General features: G+C 46.9%; 1 protein-coding gene across 1 annotated transcript in view; it reads right to left on the bottom strand.

Moving 5' to 3' along the window:
• CHSY1 (chondroitin sulfate synthase 1) overlaps positions 1–12,895 on the bottom strand; it is a 72,067-nt gene extending 59,172 nt beyond the window's left edge. The window contains exons 1-2 of the mRNA XM_065076716.1: positions 12,522–12,895; positions 3,013–3,508 (exon numbers count right to left, since the gene is read on the bottom strand). Coding sequence (XP_064932788.1) covers positions 3,013–3,508; positions 12,522–12,787 — 762 coding nt within the window. The 5' untranslated portion in view covers positions 12,788–12,895. The remainder of the gene's footprint in view (positions 1–3,012; positions 3,509–12,521) is intronic.
• Positions 12,896–22,394: the final 9,499 nt, after the last annotated feature.

The following is a 22,394-nucleotide window of genomic DNA, read 5'->3' on the forward strand; positions in this document are numbered from 1 at the left end:
TAAAGAACTTACATTTTAAGAGGCATGTCTCATCTATGACTCACTCGACCTGTGTCAAGTAAGGCAACGGCTACAAGCCTGGTCACAGGAGCCTGAAATCCACCACGGGCTGCAAACTGCTCCTGAAGCAGCAGCCTGGGTGTGTGACACAAACCTCTGCAGAGCCCAGGCAGCTTCGGTTCTCCTCAAGCTTGCACATACTGTTGCCGCTTTTCTGGGGTGAGATGAAGCAGAAAGTCCAAAGAATTGTGGTGTCAATTCCTTTACTGTATTTGCTGAAAAGCTCCTGATGGCAGGAAGAGCATGAACAAATCTTTGCAAGGCTTGAAACGGGCAATAACCGGTGCCCACCAATGAAGTGGTCTAAGAGGCACCGCAGAGAGTAGCGAAGTGACGGAAACACAGGAAGAGGGAGGAAAAAAAGGGTTTTGAGACAGACTGCTGTGAGCAGAAAAAAAAGAGCCAGGCCTGGAGACAGATTTGGGCACACCACCAGAGGCAGAGAAGATGAGCAGCACAGTGAAGAGATTGTGGGATCCTAAAATCAGAGAAAGGGAGCTGTGACAGTCATGGAGATGAGTAAAATGACTCTGGGCATCGAGCCCATCATAAGAACAGCGCAGGAAAAAAAACACACGCTGAGGTCCAGCAGGGCTTTCCGTGTCTGAGGCACTAAGAAAGAAAACAAAACAGCTGGGGTGACTGCAAAGACCTGAGCTCCGTGTTTGTGCTGCCACTTGAGAATCTGCAGAATAGGAAGCACAGGAAGCAAAGGAAAAGTGCGAGGTTTGGGTTTTCTGAGGCCAATGCTGGTTTGTTTGCTGAGCCTCATGCTGTCACTGCTTCCCTTTTGACAGGAACTGTGAAGAACGTGGTGGATGAGCAGGCACAGATAAAGTTTTTGCTCCGTCAGAAGTTCACTGAAATACACTTTTCAATTCACTTACAGTGGCCTGTTGTTTGATGTTCATGAACGTGCAAGACATGGAAAATGTCGCTTTTACACCAAGCTTTCCTAGCACAGCTGTTACGACAGCTGTGTTATTTCATACAGCTATTGCTTTATCTTAAATAAAATACCAGGCACATTTAATCTGGTTGTCTGGCCAATGAGAGGACCAGATCAAAAAAAAAGGAAAAGATGACAGGGTTTTTAATTGAAAAGCCTCAACTAAATGAGAGCGGACATACTCCTTGCAGAAGCAGCGCGCTTTCATCACTGAAACTCTCCCCTCTCTGCAAAGCAGCTGAGCCTTAGCATCTCTCACTCACAGGTTAATAAGTAACATCTTTCAGTTTATACACTTCACACAAACCAATTTTAAGTAATTCAAGGCATTTGGGAGAATCCAGCACTACAGATCATTTAACACAAGCTGATCAAACAAAACTGATTTTGAAAAAGGCCAAATCTCATTCTGTCAGATAGCATTCCTAAGTCCAGTTGTATGCTGTCGTCAGCTATTTCAAGCCAAAATTTGATCATATTGAATTTAGGAAGTCTTTGCCAGTTTCAGGAGGACTGCTGATCTTCAGTAAGTTATCAAATGCCACACGGAACAAGCATTCACAGGGTAAGTTATTTCACCTCAGAGAAAACAATTATGCTGCTAAAAACTGTGGAAAAAGTTACTGACTCTTACAAATGGCTAACCACAATGCTGGCAGTACATAAACTAGTTCCAGGTCTGTACACAGGGAACATGGAAAGCTGCTGTTAGGCCAGAAAGTCTTTATGCACAAAAGATATGAATTAATCACTGCACCTGGAAACCTCCCTCCCCTTCCTCAGAGGCTTCGCCAGCACTGAACTGTGAACTGAAACAAAGCAACGGCTTTTGGGGGCAGAAATTCAGTGTCAAAAGTTTAACACATCTTTGCCAGTGAAAGAGCAGATCAGCAGCAGGATCTGTCATTATCTGTAACCACGGCTCTTCTCTCACACACGCAGAATTTCCCCCTTTACCACATCTCATAAAAGGACAAAGCGATAGTCGCGTACAAGTCATAAATGTTTGTGTAAAAAGACAAACTGTTCGCCTTCTCTTCTGCTCTCAACTTCTCCCTCATTTCAAGGACAAACCCACCAGCATTTTCCCTGGCACGGGAGGAGGAACTGCAGCTCCAGCCTAGCAGGTGTTTTCAATCAGACAGTCTGGAAACACCCAGGACTTGCTTCAAAGCACCCAGTGCACCCGAAGCAGAAGCCCCTTCACCCCTGGGAGGAGTCACCAGCCCCCAGCAGGAACAGCAGCAGGAAACTCTGCCACAAACAGGCTGGGGACGCTCATTTTTTTCCCCCCCAAGATGCCAAATTTCACAGCCACACCAGTGTGGGCAGACCCCGAGTTTCCGTGTAAGAGCGGTGGCTTTTCTCTGCTGACGTCAAGGACCTGCTGAGCAGGCGTCTGCAGGATGGACCTGGGCTGTGGGCAGGCCGGGAGGCAGCTCAGCACGCAGGGTGACAGTGCCAGCCACCATGAGATATCTCTGGCATGGCTGCAGGTTGGGGAAAAAACTGTCACTGTCAGGGCAAACATCTGTCAGCTTTGCGCATTTCAACTGCAGTAAGTCGCACAGGAATTGTATCATCTATTTTCCACACCGACACCATGACATACCCAGCTAAAGAAGATAAAAGAGGCTTGGACAGTCAAGACTGCAGGGACCCATGGCCATTTTGATTTAAGGTTATTCCTTTCCTGTCTAAATAAAAATATCTCTTATGAATGATGAATGTTCCTCCCCTCGCCCCAATGTGCCTAATGTCAGGGTTCATTTCTCTTCTTACTGTTGCACTTCTGTATTTGTGTAGGTCTATCCCAGGGTGACGCTTACAGGAATCAAAGAGTGTAGAAATGGTACAGCTGGATGGTCGAGTTGAGCAGGGAGTTGAGCTCTGGAGGAACCGCTGCACAGACACACGACAGCAACCCCCTGCTGCCAGCCTCTCCCACCCTCTCCTGATATCCCCTAAAACACACATGTTATCCTCCATTCCCCCATCCTTACCTCATAGGACCATACACACTGCACTCCCGCAAACCTCCGTACGCATCTTCCCACTTCCACGTCCTCGTGGGTGGTGTACATCTCTCGCAGGCACTCGCCAATGTGGGGCACCATTCTCCGCAGGACTTCCCGGCTCATGATCACTCCTGGTCCCCCCATGCAGAAGTTCTCACCCGGTTCTAGCGCCAGCTTTCCCATCTCCTCCGTGGTGCCGAGGCCAGTCTGCCCGAGAAAAAGGGGCTCGCTGCTGTTCAAACTCCTGAGGAAGTTCTCTAGCTTGTCCCCTTTGATGTAAACGTCATCATCAGCTCTCATAAACCATTCATATTTGTCCAAGTAGTGGTCATGCATGTATTTGAGCATCATGAAAGATTTCTTCTGGGGTGGGTAGGAGTCATCTACACCTGGAAGCGGCACGATGGGGATGGGAATAGAGGTGTCTGAACCCTCGCTGGAGAAGAATTCAACCTTGCCAGGAATGCTTTTGGACCATGTTCTAGATAGAAAAAGACAATAAGGACTAATTAAGTATGCGAACCAAAGCAGGGAGGGTGCTACCAGAGACCACCCAAAGGAACTACACCTAATCTGCTTTACAAATTTTCTCTTTATATGCCTTGAAGGATTTTTTTTTCCATGCAACTAAGAAATGCAGATAGCACACAGAGCAAATGGTATAACCCACAAAAAATTCTGACATGACAAGCAGCTGAATATCATTTTTGCAGCTCTGACAGAAAAATAATTCAATAGTAGTAGTTCACTAGTGGCAGGCAGGCTTTCTTAAGCACATTTAGTATTGGTGTAACAGCTATGGGTCACGAGATACAGAGAGAAACCAAAGGGAGCCAAGATGGGTGAACAATTCACATACAACTGGATTTAATGATTCCAAAGCTTCCCTGCAAGTAATTCAGCATCATATCCACCTCCCAACTTCCCCAAATCTCAAATGTGCATTCAGAAGTACTGACTTCCAAAGAGTAAATAGATGCAAATTTCACAAGAACTTGTGAGGAATAAAGTATCCTGTGAGAAACCAACCAAACAGCAACTTTTTCAGATGCTACATGGAGAAGCAGGTAGGGCTTCGACAGAAATAAAACACTCCAACCTGTTTGCAACAGCCAGAGAAGCGCAGAGCAAGCAAGCGACACCAACCTCAAACAGGTCTGCCCACTCCAGCAGAGGACTAGTAGAAAAGTAACCCCAAGAGGTGCATCCAAAACACGTAATCTCAACGGATGACCTGCTGCTACCAGCACTGGCACCTCCAGCAGCTTTCCACATACTTCAGATTTGAGTTGAAAGGAACATCACAAAAGAGGAGCCTTTCCTGTGAGATGGCACACAGCAACAACATCTGCTCCACACCTTCCCTGCTCCCCTCTGCCAAATCCAACCCGTCTGTGTGGGCAAACTGGGTCACTTGTGTTGCAGGAAGGATGGTTCCCTCAAGGCAGGCTGCAGAACACTTCACTGCCTCCAGGGAGGATCTGCAATCATCTAACTGTTACAGCCTCGCCATAAAAATCATGAATTTTAAGCTTGCAGTACCATTTTCTCAAATTCTACCTGGGAAAAAGCAGATTTCACGTCTCCACAGAAATTCAAAGAAAACTATTTTTATTAGTAAACCAGCAGATTTTGCCCCTTCTTCTATAGGAGGAGAATATTTTCTAATTATGTTTGACAATTGTGCTCCAAATATAACTTCTGTTCAAAGCTGAATGTGAGAACACTCTTAAGGCACAGGACACAGTATTCCCTCAATGCATCACTGTCACTTTGACCAGATGCCTCTCAACACAGGTTTCTTGCCAAAAGCAGAGCAGATTTTGGGCAGTACAGACCATCTGAAATTTGAAATCTCCAGAATTAGCTACCATACAAAGTCTGAAATGTACAAATATTTCAGGAGAAATATTCCTTAAGTCTCACCGGGAAAAGTAAAGGTATTTAATTAGTACTAACTAAACATCAACTTCGACACCTCAACAGTTACACCCTAGTTCAGCTTTGTGTAATGAATATCACCCAATTACTTTAAAAGCTTTGTCTTCTGGATTTCTTACCGCTATGGGTAGTGTTTCATAGCAAAGGTTTAGATCCCAGCTTCCCCCAAGAGCACAGAGTGAAGCCAGCGGAAACATTCCTGTTGACTTCGCGACAGAGGTGATGAGGACTCATCATCAGTGATGCAATTAATGCACCATACTACTGGTTAGAAAGTCACACCCTGTTAAAGCATTGAAAACTGCCCATTTTAAAATAAGATATGCTCGTATCTTGAACTTTCACTATTAAGGAAGTTCCTCTGTTTATTTGACACCCACACTCCACATAAAAATCACCTGGTCTTTTCATTCAAGACGACACTGTAAATTGCTCTTCCCATATCAACTCCCAATCTAAGGTTAAAAGACTTATTTATTACTTACTACATTCTAATTTTAATATCATAAAGAGAAAAGGCAGAAGAAGCTACTGAGAAATGCAGCTCATCTCATCCACTGTGATCAGTTCCCAACGCGGCTTTAGGTGGACCCAGGACACTTTCCAGACAATCACCAGGTGAAGTTATAATCTAAAGTGTCATGGAAATTTCTGCTTACTGAATTTTTATTCAAAAGCAAACAATGAAGTTTCAAACTTGCTCTCCATATCCTGAAAAATCTGCCTTTGCGATGTTTACAAACTGTGGGCAATGCACGAGGTCTTCTATCACTCCAAGCTTTAGCTCTTTTCCGGACTCTCAAGGAGCAGTCTCTGCCCCTTCTGTTGGTTCCCAGTTTAAATTTACTCCTTGCTCTCCAACCAGGCTTCCTCACCTCAGGACCTCCTTAAGTACTGTTAGAGAAGCATTCCCGTTCAATAAAGAGGGAACAAGAACAAAACGTGTACATCCATAAACCTTGGCTTGTTTGATTCCCAGTCCTTGTATCATGCTAAACCCCTCAGCTCAAGGCCAGTTTGACCCCATTTTATTATGGATCTGGGCCATATTTAAGTTTCATACTAAACCAGAGATATATCCCTGCATACGTCGGGGTCACAACACGCAAAGACTGTGCCCTAACGATAACCAAACCCCAAGATCAACATGCAACTTGGGTCGCACCACAACGTTACTTCAGCCTTGGGATCCCATGCTGACTGTGCCCCAGCTCAGCTTGACTAAGCTGTTGCTCATTTCCTGTGACAACACAATTTCTAGGATGACACGACTCGCGGTGTCGTGACTGTGGTTTTGATCATTTGTTTGAACTCAGACAGACAAAATACGTTCCCACATCGAAAAAATTGCCTAAGTGTCTGTGTCAACGCAAGTGCTGCTCAGCAGAGGCTGAAACAATGGGAGTCGCCATGTGCTGCTCCTTATGTCTAAGCCACAGCTCACTGCTCCACACAGCCCCTTTTTGGGGAGAAATATACAGAACAGTTTGCTCAGGAAACATCTTGCACCCAACCCAAGCAGCGAAACCACAGATTGTAAGATGAACTGTAAGTACATTTTTCTGACCCCAGCTATCAGCAGAACTAAGGACTGGTAAATGCAGGGATTAATTCTGATCAAAGCTACTATTAGGGGTTTTTTATCTGACATGGCAAAGAATCAGACCTGGCTCAATCACTAGTGATCCTGCAGATCAGTGTGTTAACAGCTACGTTTCTTACCCATCCTCCCACGTTCAGCCTAGTTAAGCATGTCTGCTCTCAGGTTATGGGCAGCAACTTGACCCCTTTGGCTCCTCCAGTACAGAGCTACGGTCTCAAACCTCCTGTGGCCCCACCAGCACTCACTCCCATGAGTGGACATTGCCTTCCTCCTCAAGGCTTCTCTAATAGTTAGAGACTTGCAGATTTTATCTGCAAAGTAATCATACCTTGGATAGTAAAAAATATTTTTAGTGAAACCTGACACCTTCCTTCCCCCCAGAGGGACTCCCCATCACCCTCAGTTGTTTAAAGGAAATGTGGTCACAGCGTTTCTGCCACCAGGCTCCTGCACCTGTACTTGCAGAGACCACCTCCTGCGTGGTCATTGCTGGTAGCCTTACCCAGCTTAAGGCCGTCTCAACTCTGTCCAGAGAGAAATATCAGGTTCTGAATACAACTGATACAGGTACTGAACCGGTCATTTAAAAAACACAGCAACCAAACTGCTCTGACAGATCCCAACCTTATCTCTTCTGTGTAATCTGAATCTACTCGGTTAAACAGGAGGAATTGCATGAATCAGGATGGTAAGGCTCTCCGTTACCTTCCCCTTGAGCAGTGCTGAAAGCGAGTACGAGGGTGCGCGACCTGGTTTCTCTCAGCACACAGGGCACGTAGCTCCAACAAACTAGAAGCTACCCTTGACAAGGGAACAAAAGTGCAATTTAAACAAACACATACACAGAAAAATTAGGTAACACTTTCTTAGAATAAACCTTTTAGTTAGGATTGCTCCGATATTGGTGGCTAACAAGTCAATTTTAACATCTCTTAACTGGTTTTGTGCATAGGGTATCCTATGTGTACCCTCACCTGAGCAAGTCACAAGCAAACTGGGTGCAAAGGTTTTATCATGGCTGGTACAGCTTTTTATGCAATCCAGAAGAATCTGCGCACAACAAGAGTGCTAAAAAAAGCCCAGTATTAGCTAAAAAGTGACAACTACTATAGTTACCAAATGTTGTCATAAGTGAGTTCTTCATTTAAAAAGAAGTTTAAAAAGCATAGCTTGGAGCAAGAGAAGCACAGATCTGGAATGTTTTATCTTCAGTTCCCAGTGTTTATTATTTATTTGTATTACCTTGCTCTGCTATCAGCTCTGCAGACTCAGCAGAAGCACAGTCAGCAGTGCTATGCAGACAGTGCTCCCTTTGTAGAGACCCAAATTGGAGATGATTACCAAAAAATTATTTGTTTTTTGTCTGCAGCTTGGGAACCTCCTTTAGTGGAGATGAGCAAAACCTTTTATGTTTTTGAGAAATAGTAATCTGGTATAATTACACTGAAGAAAATAATAATTTGTGAAGAACTCAACAAGGTAACAGACCTAAAAGACGGATTTATTGAATACATGGCTCAGCTAAATTTGATGTTGAATTAGGGTTAGTTTTGCGTAAGCATTTTTCAAGGTCCCATCTTTCCAGCAACGGTTGCTATAGGGGAGGCAACGAACCACAGCTTGGCCAGCAGAACTGAGCACGGGAACCAGCACGCTGCTCCTGCACATGGTGCTGCAGATGACCAGCACGAGAAGTCAGAAAAACATGCTGCTTTTTTAAAATTTCCAGATAGGTTTAAAAGAGCTTGTCAGTTCAGATCTGCATTACAGAATTCAGATTCTGAGGGAGAGCTGCTTTCAAATTTTTGCTGGACAGTGTGGTATCTAGCTTTAATGGAGAACCCAAGCAGTTTCCACAGCTCTTTAGAGTCCTTTGGATTAAACTCCTCCAACTTAAAGTGATGCCAGTTTTCTGTCCATGGTTATCCATCTACCTTCCTTGTGGCAACAGAGACAGAAATGGACCCATCACCCCCAGGCACACAGATACTCTGTGGTTCCGACTGAAATCAAGGCCCAAGTGTCCCAGAGGTCTGGGTGATATTATTATTTCAGGGTATGTAGGTGACTTAGTGCCTCCTTATCCCCCATGCACCAATGCCAGTTGCTCTCACTGCATGTGTTTTATATTGTTCCATAAACAATCTTGCAAATTTTAGGTAACTGCTTACTGCTAGGTGTGCTAAAGTATGTCATACTTTTGCTAAAGGATGTAAGAGCAGGACACACCCGAGTTTTCACTATTGCAATACTGTGGTATGATCGATATGTTGGGCAAAATGTGTATTGCACTGTCATGATGTCTAAAGTCACTTCACACAACCTCCTCCCAAGATTTAAGTGTGCACAGTCCACAATCTATCACATTATCTCATTAGCAACCAGAAAGGACTAAATCTGAATAGCACCCAGTCACCTGAACCAAGGCTCCAAATTTAAAAGAAGCACAAAAATGTGTTTTGTATTACACTTCTGCAGCAGCTAGAGTGGGCTTAGACAGATAATACAAACTCCTCTAGACCCCAAATCCTTCTGGCTGCCTTTCACTTAAGCTTTTCCAAGCACTCAGGTATTTAGATTCCAGTACAGTCTGTTTCCTATAAGCCACCACGTTTGAAACGAAGCCTCCCGAAGAGTGTTGCTCTGCCATGGGAGCAGGACAGCGCAGCAGCAGCCCCAGCATCACTGCCCAGTACTGCCAAACAGCATCTCTCACCATCCTCGTGCGTGTGGCCTCGTGGCACTTCAAAGTGCCGTGGGGACTGTACGGAACTGAGAAGTATTGTGACTGTGTTCCTGCAGATACTGCCAAAGGCCAGCCTCTGACATCTCACCATAAACTGCATTCACACTCATCTCTCACCACGTTTCCCAGGAAATCTAGTCGCTATGCAAAAAAAAAAAAAAAAAGGGGGGGGGCGGGTGTTAACTGCCTGATATTTCTGTTCCTGAGACAGCAGACAAATCTTCTGGGAGATTGCTTATTCCCATCTTCTCCTTCCTGCAGCTCTTTTAGAACAACTCCCCGCAACTGCAAAACCATTAGCACATATTGCTGCACTTTCCCTGAACCCCAGCACTACCTTAACTCCTTCCTGCACGGCTCTTTTCCTGACTCTTCTCCTTTGATGTGACACCAAAGTTGCTGCTGCTGCACTTCACCGGCCTCCTGGAAGGGAAGCTCCGCTAACCCGGCTGTCAGATGCAATAACCACTGAAGCTACAAATCTGCCTTCCGAAAACCTGTGGATCTAAAGCTTATTCTCTGCCTCGCAGACTACAAAAGCATGACTGTTTCAAAGAGCCGGCGTCTCCTGAAAATCCAGCAGGCCCGTTTTGCCTTGCAGTGGTCATTTCACTCATGATTGATGTTCAGGAAGTGGATTGCTTCCCCTCTTGTTAGACCCTATCTGGATTCACAGCAGCAAGGATCAGCAAATGCTTTCCGCTTCAGTCCCTTTTAGATGTGTCTGTAAATGGCCTTTGAGCCACAGCAATTTGGAGGTATTCAGCCTCTGAATCCCTAATTCCGCTCAGCGCTCCAGCTAGCGCGGTATCAAGGCTCTGCACACGCTGCCACCCCGGGAATGCCTTGCTAGCAGCTTCCCATTTCGCTCGCTGTGCCAGCGATTCAGCTCACCAGGATGCTTTGTCAATGTAGTAATCCCAGCAATTGTCTGCTTGAGTACTTCATGGCAATCAAAAGCCATTTAAGATTTCAGGTTTGTCTTCCTCTTCCCCCCTCCCCACCTTCCCCCAAAGATGTCTTCCTGTCACTAGGACATTAGCTCGATTCTTTTACCAACAGAGGGGAGAAAAACGCATCTAGCCCTACCGCAATGTTAAGAGGTCTCTTTATTCGTCCCTTCTGAGAGCCGACGTCATCTCTAGAGGTTAAACCAAAAGAGCAATGCAGTAAAAAGCAACACTCAGATCTCCTTCTGAGGGCTGAAGGAGCCCGATTCCATTAGCCGGATTTGTTAAGTTGCATCTTTAGCCATTTTTTTGCGCGAGCTGATGTTGCAGATATGGTTCTGTAAAGCCAGCTCTCCCACAGCACAGGACTGTTCAGCAAGCATGGGCAAAGCCAGGGACAAGAATCCTTAAGGCTCCACAACTAACACTTATCTCTGGACAATATCGTGATAAATTTCCCTTTCTTGAATTCTTGACATAAAATCTGGTGCATGCCAGACAAACTATCCTGCCATAAAACCTGTTATGTGATGTCCCAACACGACTCCAGCCTTTCTGTATGTTAATGTAAATTACACGGCTCATGAGGTTTGCAATCCAAAATGCTTCAAACCACACAGCGAAGAATACACAACCCTGAAGAAACAGATTCTTTCACCTATTTCAAAGCACCAATCACACACCCTCTGTAACTTAATTACAGGTCTACTGATGAAAGAAGGAATTAAGTTTCCATTAAAACCCTCGCTGGTGGATAATATGTCCAAATTAAGCAATTTTACTGCATTTGATGCTGGTATAAAGAGAACTACCATTTCCCAAAACTGGGGCTGGGCAGGGGAGGAGGAGATGGTCCATCATATGTGGTTTTGCCATCTTATTCTTATTGGCCAATATGGTCAAGTACTTCTCAACCTGGGCAGGCAGGAGATGGAGAAGGGTTTGTTCTAGCGCAAGACTAAAAGGGATGTTGTATTAGAGAAAGATCCGCCCCAGAGCTCCTGGCTGCTCCTCTGATGGCACTAACTGTGCAGTGCTCAATCAGAGCTGGGGTATACCCGAGCTAACATTTTAGCTCTTAACTCTTTTGGATTTCCCAAGTAGGCTTCCCACACAGCCTCCCAGCACTGCCTGCTGGTGCGAATGCCAGAGCAATAAGTATATTTCAGTGCAGAGTTTCTTCAACGCCACAGGCGAGATGATTATTCTGATAGCACTGAGGCTTTGGACTGAAGTCCCGTTAGCGCACGGTGCTCGCAGCAATATCCAGCTACGGCTGGAGATCGTACCATGGGCTACGGCGAGCAGCATGCAGCGCAAAGCACAAAGATTGTCCCTGCTCCAAAAATAGGCGTACTCAGGTAATAAACACATGGCTCAGAGGCCCCGGTTCTTGCATTGGCTTCCCCAGCCCAAAGCTTACAATGTTTCACCAAAACTGACCTTTCCCCATTCAAGCTGTTTTGCTACCTAGTCCAACATCACTTACAGCTTCAGTGAGCACAGGCCGGTTTTATTCTTTGTTCCCAGATGCATTTTTCCGAGTCTCATTCCTAAGCACATGCTCTCGGCTTGGTGCAACGTTCCTTTTTTTCCTATCCAAGGAGATACTGCAGTCCCCAAACTTTACTATTATCAGGCTGTTGGCTCCCTTCAGAAGCAGCCCAGGACTGCACCAGCGTGACGGGGCCATGCCCGAGGCAGAAGCGCCAAGGGAAGCACCTCAACCACCCCGGTGACTGGCGGTGGGTGCCCCCTCGCTACAGTGCGGCTGTCTGCCAGGTACTGACTCAACCAGACCGTGCGAGAGCATCGACGAGGTTCAATTCAACCCCTCACGTCTCCGCCGAGCTGTCCAGGCAGCGGAGGAGCGCTCGGGACACCTCGCTGCCCGCACCCTTCACTCCGGCCAGCGCCTCAGCGCTGCCCACCCTGCAGTCGGGCTGGTGCGGCGAGAGCCGGGGCTGAGCGTCCTCTGAGGGGCCCCTCTCTGCTCGCTCACATTCGCCTCACGGAAAGGCGACCGGTCCCCTGGCCGGCGCGGGGATCCCGGCCGCAAGGGCCCCGCCGTGGTAGACCTCCCGCCCGGGGGCTCCTACTTCAGCCGCTCCTCAGGGCAAACGGCCGTGCCGACAGCCGAGCCCAGCCGAACCGAGCCGAACAGAACCCAGCCGAACCCACCCGAACAGACACCAGCGCACCCGAGCCCAGCCGAAAGCAGCCGAGCGGCGCTGCGCCCCCCCAGCCCTCTCACCGGTGGGCGGCCACAGCACGGCTCCGCAGGTACTTCTGCGCCGTCATGACCCCCACGAAGAGGAAGCTCTGTGCCGGCGGGCCGGGGCGGCGCGGCGGGGCGGCGGCAGCGGGCGGCGGGCGGCAGCCCTGCGGGCGGGCTCGGCGGGGCCGCGCCGCCGCCGCCAGCTCGGAGGCGCGGGGCAGGACGAGGCGCGAGGCGAGCACGAAGCCCAGCACCAGCCCCAGCAGGACGCTGAGCCAGGCGCGGCGGCCGCGGCCCGCCATGCCCGCCCGGCGCCGCGCCGCGCAGGCCCCGCGCGGCTCCTCACAGCGCCGCCGCCCCGCGCTGCGCCGCGGCCGCCAGCCGCGCCGTGTCGCCCAGCGCCGCCATGGGGGGAAGGGGCAGGGACGGGAAGCGGAGGGAGGGGAGGAGAAGGGAAAGGGGCGCCCGCCTCCCCGGCCCTGCCCCTCAGCACAGGCGCTGTGTGCGGCCCCGCCGCCGGTAGCCCCGCCCGGCCGTGGCGGTGGTGGCGGGGCCGCCGCGGGAGGGGGGAGGGAGGTGGCTCGGCCCGGCCCCCTCCGTTCCCGCCGAGCTGGCGCACCGTGGGGGGGGGTCGGGACAGGGACCGAGAGCCGGGCTGTGACCCCGGGACGGGGATCGGCTCCTAAAGCGCCGCCCGGGAGCGGGACCACGGGACAGGGCAGCCCGGAGCAGGAGCAGCCCTGACCCAACGCCCCACCCCAGAACCTCGGCCCAGCTGCCCAGACCGAGGGGCTGGGACAGGAGCATGAGAGGACGTGGGTGCTCAGACTCGGGGATGGAGACTGAGACCCCGGACAGAACCCCAGCCCAGCACCCGGCACTGCGGAGCTGGAACTGAGGCTCCAACCCGGCCCTTCAGACCAGGATGGGACAGTACTGGGAGACTGGTACTCTGACCTGGGACAGGTACCAGCTGCCCATGCCTGGTGGCAGAGGTTCCATCGCTCATCCCAGCACAGCTCATCCCAGTATGGCTTGTGTGGAGTCTGCAGCCAGAAATACACTGGGAAATTCAGGCTAGAGATAAGGAATAAATCTTTCACACTGAGGGTGATGAGAGCCTGGCCCAGGTCACCCAGAGAGGTGGTGGATGCCCCATCCCTGGAGACATCCCAGGCCAGGCTGGATGGGGCTCTGAGCAACCTGAGCTGGTGAAGATGTCCCTGCTCATGGCAGGGGTGGCACTGGGGGAGCTGGGAAGGTCCCTTCCAACTGCCAACTCCTTGCTGCCCAAGCCCCAGACCTGCGATGCCTTGGTCCCCGGTGTCTGCAGAGCCAGAGTGCTGGCACGGCCACGAGGAGCAGCCTCCAGCCCGGGTTTCGCCTGGCACTGATGCATTCGTGCTGCTCGTGTTCTGGTGCTGGGGTGGGCAAAAGCACAGGCAGCTCTCCGGGTTTTCCCACCTTGCTAATTAAACCAATCAGAAATAGGTCAACCTATTTTGATCCAGAAGCTATAATGACTGCTCAACAGAGGGAAGATGTTAGGGGTACCAGGTGAAGATTTATTTTTTCTTTGTCTGCACTAACTCTCCATGTCCGTTTAATCTACTGTGTGCTTCAGCTTCAAATACTGCAGCCCCAAACCCTTGACATTTTACAGGAAAAACCCTCTGGTCTTCAGAGAAGAAACATATCAAGTACAACCCACTGACCTCCTGCTTGTCATTGTGGTTTCTTCCATTTCCTACCCACTTTTGTATGTCCAATTACCAGTCATTCCCATTTTAAAATTTATCTATATTGTGGTGTCATCCACAACAAGCTGAGAAGAAGAAAGTCTTGGTATAACGGCAGCCTGCTCTTGAGCAAGATCTGTTGCAAAAGAGGATGCTGAACCAAATTAATACTGTACATTAATAAGTCAAAGAGAGCCATACATGACAGATTTTGATGATCCTTGTACAGTAAGTGACTGTTACACTTCTGGGAACTAGCAGGTAATATGACAATCTGCTTATCTAACGAACTAGATGATAGGTCCCCAAAAAAATGCTTTCATGTGGTTTTTATTGCTCTCATGATGGTGCAATCCTCATACCAAGGTCAGCACCGATGAACTCTTGTGATGTCAGGAGCAACGAATAACACAGGGAAAGTGCCACTACAATTTATGGTACTAAACAAAGATAAAATGAAATAGAAACTAGAGAAGAAGTACCAGCAATTAGCAGGAAAGAAGAGCAGGAGGTCTCATTTTGGTTGCTCACGGGCAGAACACAGAAGCACTGAGTGAGAGGTCTGTGTGTGGGAAGAGGAAGAGAAGAACTAAATGGTGAAAGAGAGAATGAGAAGAAGACAAGACGGGAGGTGAGGAAAGCCAGGGAAGGACAGGAACACCATCACTTGATAAAAGCTGGCTGGAAGGTGACAGAGTCACCAAGGTTGAGTGTCTTTGAGAGCGGCAGAACACCGAGGAAGGGTTAAAAATGCAGCACTGGCTGGTTTGCAGTGAATATTAGCAGTTTCCCAACAGCTTCGTGTGTACCACAGGCGGAGAAGGGGTTGATGAAGATCCCCAAAAGGGCTCCTCAAAGTTTGACCAAACATTCCTGGGAGCCCCATGATTGCTCTGACAAAGCCAGCACAAAGTTGCGTTTCTGGGACCTTCATCTGGGGAGTGGGATCCACTATCCACCCCAGTTCACCCTATTAAAAAAAAAATCCTTTTTCTGCTTTACTGTCCTTTCCATCCCTTCCACATAGGGAAATCCCCCCAACCACGACTGCAATTCCCTTCCGCTTCCCAGCATTTGCAATGCTTTACTATTATTTCTAACTATGGGTGCTCCGATCCCTTTCTATGAAGCCTGTGCTTATCCTCAGCCTGTGCCACTCTGCACACGTGCATCTTTTAGAATAGAATCATTTTGGTTGGAAGAGACCCTCAAGATCATCGAGTCCAACCATAACCCAACTCTGACGTTAAACCATGTCCCTAAGAACCTCGTCTATACATCTTTTAAATACCTTCAGGGATAGTGACCCAACCCTCCACTTTCAAAAGCAACCTCATCAAACTCACTGCCTTCCCTCAAGCCTGATTGTCATGTCTTGAAATACAGGACACCAACAGATGTTGGAGCTAAAATAAAACGTAAGGCCACTCCTTTCCAAAGGAGGGAGATGTGGCAAATCTGTGAGCAGGAATAAGGTTATTCTCAGCATGCTCCAAATCAGCAATAAAAATCTCCTGATTCAAGGGAAAGCCACTGTGGCCTAAGAATTACAGGAAAAGGCAGAGCTAGCGTGGTTAAAAGGCAGTAAAAAAAACGGTTTGGGCCGAGGAGCTGTCAGTTGGCTTCTTCCCATGAAGAAAAGAAGTTAGTCATCAGAACTGAAAACTCCATGTGAATTCAGCACACATGGAAACGATGAAGCAGAGCAGCACACTCCTGCGTTGGATCTCTTCTGCCTCTAGTTCTCCTTCAGCACATTCCCACCTCCCCACACCTCCAGGGCAGTTACGGGTCCTCACCTCGGTAGGGGGAGAGCAGAGAGCACTCGGAGAAGGGGCAGGAGAAGGACAAGGCACTTCTTGGTGCTGGGATTTACCTACAAGAGGAGACATGTTCAGAGTTTACACTGCACAGTGCAAGATCACACCAGTGAAACGCTGACACATCCACCTGTAAAGAGGGGGTTGCACCAGGAACGCTGCAATGCTCACACAACCTCCCTAAGCGCATCCAAGTGCCACGCTTAATTTCATTTATCATGCCAAACTCATATTCAAAAGTGTTAGGTGAGCAAATGCCCCTTTTTATTGCTCCCACCTCCTCCCCCTGTTCTTGCATAGAGCAGCTGCTGTTTCCACTATAGGAAAAAAAAAAAGAGGGGGGGAAGGCAAATTTAAGGGAAACTTAAAGAGCACAGCTTAGTTTTTCCAGCTGAATTATAATCCTGCCATTACCTGCCTTGAGCGTGGTTTTAATCTGCTTGGCAGAGAAAGGTCATACTGCATAATCACATTGAAGCGCCTTCCCCTGTTAATACAGCTCTTAGTCTCAGTAAATAGTTTACACTATATATTGTGGCTACTATATATTAAAAGGCGTGGCATTTTTCTCATATAACACTGCATAAACATATTTTTATGCAGAATGTTTTCTATTCTACGTGGCATTGCTTGAGGAAATAGTCCACGGGCTCTCTAAATCTGAAGAGGATGCCCCTTGTGTGCGTTCCATCTCCATGCTCCCATCCCACTCACTCCAGTGAGATTAGCATCCGGACCAGCCAGTGAGTCCCCACTGGACTGGCCCACACAGTTAAGATTCATAATCAGATTAACTAAACAGTAATCCTGGTTTTAAACAATGGAAAAGCCAAGTTGTTGAAGCGGTGAGCTGTTTTGTGGGTGTACAGAACAGATACCATCCTTTTTGAACAAAGTAGTTTAATACAAGGAAAAAAAGGTTTCTTCCACATAGGGGACTCTACCCTATAGAGGAAAGAGGGACTATCTTGCATTATTACCACTTCATTTTCCCATCGGTTTGGATCTCCAGTTTTTCCACAGTGATAAGCCCACTCTAATACTTACAGGATGTGCCTTCTACATTAGATATTCTTTACCATATTTTAAAATAATAGTTAGAGAAGGGAACTACTTCCCAAGTGCTTCAGAAACTTTAATTATGAATGTTCCAGTACTTAAATGGATACTTGAAAAACTACCCAGGCACTGGAAAAATGAGCATACTTCATATATTCAAGGTAACAGACTCACGGTGGAAAAAATCTAGCTGGGCAACCAACAGCATTTATCTCTGTCACAGTATTTCCAGCACCATTGCACTTTCCCAAATGATGCAGAAACTCCAGCTCCAGCATCCACTTTTTTTTTCTTTCCTCCCCATCCTGTTCTGGTCCAGCCACGGACCAGTCTCAACCTTTCAGCAGATGCCAATTCAAGGGATGATAAAAGAAAAAAACATATATATATATATATATAAATAAAAAAGCACGATGATGAGTTTCTCCTTGCTGGACCAACACCGCCACCCCACGGCACAGCCCCGCGGTGCAGCGGCCGCTCGGTGCCGGGGTCCGGGGGGTGGGAGCGGGTGGAAACCACCCTGCTACCCACACAGCTCCTCGGTTGCCTGCTCAGACCTCCCGTTATCACCGGCTGGGTGGCCTTGGTGCATCAGGCATCTGAGTTTTGCACCACAGGGCGAGGTGATGAGTTTGTAATGAGCTACCACCAGAGTGGGGTCACCAAACCACTGAACAAACTCTAGAACGTGTATTTAGAATCACAGAACAGTTTGGCTTGAAGGGACCTTCCCAGCTCCCCCAGTGCCACCCCTGCCATGAGCAGGGACATCTTCACCAGCTCAGGTTGCTCAGAGCCCCATCCAGCTTGGCCTGGGATGTCTCCAGGGATGGTTCATCCACCACCTCTCTGGGCAACCTGGGACAGGCTCTCACCACTCTCAGTGTTTTTCTTCCTCATGTCTAACCTGAATCTCTCCTTTTTTAGTTTAAAACCATCACCCCTTGTTCTGTCCTAACCCACCCTGCTAAAAAGTCTGTCCCCAAAAGTGTCAAGATGCAATACACACAAGAAGCAGGACAGCTAACAAAGTAGCAATTACAGTACCTAAGCAGCAAGCTGAACATGACCCCTTCCAGTACATGACAAAGCAAAGCTTTAGGACCCAGGTTTGTTTTTTTTGCAAGTGCATCTTGTAGGCCAGCCTAACAGTAGCTCCCTATTTTAATGCATAGAATAGAGCAGCAGAACCAGATCGAAAGGCGAGGTATTTTGGTATATCCATTTTCCTTCTATTCTCTTTAAATAGAATTAGAATTCTAAGTTCTTTCCCCTGCCACCCCTATGTTAATGTTACTCATGGTACCAGCTCTGAAGCTAAGCTCAGTAAGCAGCCTGCAGAACCTTGACTAGTAAACTGTTGTAGACACAGCGGGAGGAGTGAAATTATTTATTTATTAGTGGAGACCTTGCTCTGTGCTAAAAGTGCCTTTTTAACAGGTATGCACTTCAAAACACACCTATCCCAGAAAAAAAAAAAAGGACATCAGAGCAGCAGCCGCATACCTGCCAGCCCCTCGCAACAGGAACCTGCAATGAAAATGTGGGTATTCACCACCAAAACTGAGCTGAGACGACCTACTTCATTCCAGCCATTGGTTGCTTCATAAAAACTGATGCAAGTTTTCGAAGTTGCTGGCTCTAGAGCTGGGAATATGGGCAGGGTGTGTGTCAGGCTCGGAACAGCTGGCTTGGATGCTCACACAAAAATCGTCTACGACGGTGCAACCGGGCCAAGACACCACCCAGCCAGCAGCCGAATGCTTTTCCTTTGTGGTTACAGAGCTGTTCCAAAAGCCAAGCTTTCACTGCAAAAGAGCAAAAAAAAAAAAACCAACAAAACCAATCAAGTCTTCAGCCCATCCAAGTCTAGACTGGCTTTTTCTGCAGTTGGTAATCATGTAGTTTCAGCGTTCAGCGACAGCGTGGACACACACTGTGCCCCACTCTTGGCTAACCAGGTCCCTGGGAAGGTGTCACTTTTTAGCCTGTATAGGAGCAAAAATCATCCAAAAGGTGGATCTGATCTGATGTGGAGATGTGTGCTGATGCGCAGTGAGGCTTGAAAAAACAGCCGCAGAGATGGGACCCGCGTGGTTGAGCATGGGAGGCATAAAGGACAGAGTATGGATGGTTTAAATGCAACCATTAACTGTACCGCTGCTGGTAAAACATACGTGGGACCATCACGGTGGATGCCATCCTGGGTCAGAGCTCTCTGCATGCAAGGGCTCCCCCCAGTCACCTTCCTAGGGAGCGGAAAAAGACACAAAACTCAAGAAAAAACAATGCGATCCAAACACCTGAGCTGAGGGTCAGCACTGTCTAATGACGAAACAAGACGGGGCACAGAGCAACTACAGAACAGCCGAATTCCTTGAGGTTTGAGTTGAAATAGTAAATAACTGTATAAAACACAGTAGATGGTATTTGTTAGTATTAACGTTTCACGCCCGCATTCAGACCCTGCTAGGAGAGCAGTTCCGTACAGATACAGGTGCAATGATCATGTTCAATCACACTGTTCTTTGAAAAGTACACTGCCAATTCCAGAACACCTGGGAACAGCTCTGCTGACAGATTCTCTGCTCTCACTCCCCCAAGTCCATCTCCTTTTGTTCATTATTAAAAATGTCCAGTATAAGAAACATTTTTTAACAACTTAGCACGCAATGCAATATCACTCTTAAAAGCTTTCCCTCGTTTCATGATGTTTTTGAAGGGCAAAAATAAAGCCAAATAAGTTTTATGAGAGCGAGAACATGTATTTTTGTTCAGTTTTAACTGCAGTGCTCAGCACCTCCTGATGAAATACTTAAGAGAACTGTGCATAAAATAGAGCTCATCTGTAATTTAAAGAAAACAAAAAAACTTTGTTCCTCTGGCACATAAATAACCTGAAAGGCAATGAAAAATTCTGAGCTGCATTTCTCGAGCAACTAACATTTTCAGGACTTTTTGTGCCTCTGAACACTTGCTTGATTTAGGATTTTTTAATGCCCCAAATAGATTGGTCTTCAGTGGCTAAGCAACATTATACAGCAGTTTAATAGCGTTGTATGAACTCTTAAGTTTGTTAGCTAGCTTCTTCCAGATAAAGATATTTCCAGAACATCTGCACCCGTAGAGTAAGAGGCTTCTTGCACAACTACTGTAAGTGGGGAGAAAAAAAATTCTCCTGAAGGCTTTTTAATATGATCCTTTGTAATTCAAGTTCTTTGGAATTCATACCAAAGCAGGAATAATGGAATCATTAAACAGTTCACTTCCACCTAGTGCCTGCTGCATGCTGCACTCTTAAGCTATAAAACAACAAGCAGACACCTTTCCAGACTCGTTTGTGGTCAATGGAGAGCTTTCTGTTTGAAGTCAGAGGAAAAACGCTTCTCTCTGCTTGTGCAGATCATGACCCGAAAGTTTTACAGACTCAGGTTCTTCCATCCACCCTGTTCAACAGTTTAGGAGTGTCTGATCAAAAAAAACTTAGGGACTTGAGGATTAAAATGAAAAAAATAAGGTAGACAGAAGGTGAAATTTTCCAGTAGTATGTAAATCACTTCATTCTCACTGGGTATGTCTTACTAAATCTTGGGCAAAAATCCATATCCCCAGCTGAGCCAGAAGTAAGTCTTGAGACACAGAGAAAGATTTAGCATATGCTCAGTTCAGACCTGCTTATTTATTTCTTAAAATGTTTTTACTGTACTAAACCACCCCACCCTTACCATTTTATCCACACAAGGAATTCTGCTTCTTTAAGACAACAAGCTCCCCCAGTTGTTTTCCTGAAGACACCACCTCAGTCTGTTGCCTGTTTCCTCAACACAAAGGGAACATGCTCCCCAGAGGCATGAGTAAGGTAAGAACTCTTTACTGATGAACAATCTTCAAATCTTGAAAATACTCTTCCCTACCTCTATTTTTTTTCGTTATTAAAGATTAAAATCTGAAGTTACATACACCAGTCTATGTTACAACAACGGAAATTTAAGTTTATGTACCAGAAGCCAGGAAATGAACACTAAGTTTCCATAGGAACATTAATAACCTTTGCACTTCATCATCTATATGCTCTTGAACACTCCATGGATCTAAAGCAAGAGGTTCTTGGCCTTTCCATTTCAGCAGCTGCCAATTTTAAAACTTAACAGTAACATGCTACTGTTACAGATAACAGTCAAGAGAAAAATCACAGATCACCTCACACACAAAGCAGGTTCTCTAGATAAACGGTATTTTCGAAGTTGGCACTCAGAGGTATTGATGAACACAAATATTCCAAGTGTATTTAGAAAGAAGTGATCACGCAGCCCTAAGGTACCCCAATGAAACACTGATACGTACACTAATGCCTACACTGAAGTTCAATAACAGTAATCAGACATGAGGACACTCATCGAACGCTGACGGGAACTATTTCACTTAAGGAGAGCCTGGATTTTGCTGAGGTTTCACATTTTGTGCTAGAGAACAAATCAAGGGGATGGGATGTTTGGAAAGCTCATATACGATGACCAGCTCTGTCTTTGTTTTCTATCCACAGTGCTGGACCTGCACCAGAAGTCTAAAGACCACACACGCTTCAGATACTCCTTACAGGTGCCAGTTTTACCCCTTTGCTACCCAGAGGCTTTTTCCAGCAAAAACAACCACAGACGCATTCAGAACACCCAGTGGTAAAGTTCTTTAAGTCCCGGAGGTGTAACCCTGACGCTGCACAGCCAAAGCTCTACACAGTCCTGCTGCCCACACCACACAGATCTGTTTGCAGATTCTCTTTTCCCTTTGGGTACCTTGCAAGGTTTGAGTTCACCATCCTTACATATCCTTTCCTCAAACTGAATTTGTCAACAGTGATTTGTGAAAAAACCTGCTCTGCTCTACCAGAGCAAAGGCCTTGGCTACATGTTTTCTTGCTTTAAGTTCAAATACAGCTTGGAGTGCTCAAGAACCAGTAACGTAGCGAGCCCGATTTTGGAATCATGTATCGGGGGGTGGGGAAGATAACATGAAGTTTCACTTTTCAAACTTGGGGAAAACTTGATCTGGTCTTAACCTGAAGGTGACTCTTCTAAAATCATTATTTGGAACACAGAACACTCAAATACACCATAACTGTTAAAAACAAAATATAACAACTTAAAAAACCCCTTTTGTTTATGGAGGAAGTAAAATGAAAATAATTTCATTTGATCTCTTATCTTGCTTTGTACACATTTATTGCACTAGAACATAAGCCCTCTATATAAAAAGATGCTGTAGAAAACCTCAAGATTGTAAACACTAGA

This window comes from Columba livia, chromosome 11, assembly GCF_036013475.1.
Source record: "Columba livia isolate bColLiv1 breed racing homer chromosome 11, bColLiv1.pat.W.v2, whole genome shotgun sequence".
In the NCBI taxonomy this organism is placed as follows: domain Eukaryota; kingdom Metazoa; phylum Chordata; class Aves; order Columbiformes; family Columbidae; genus Columba; species Columba livia.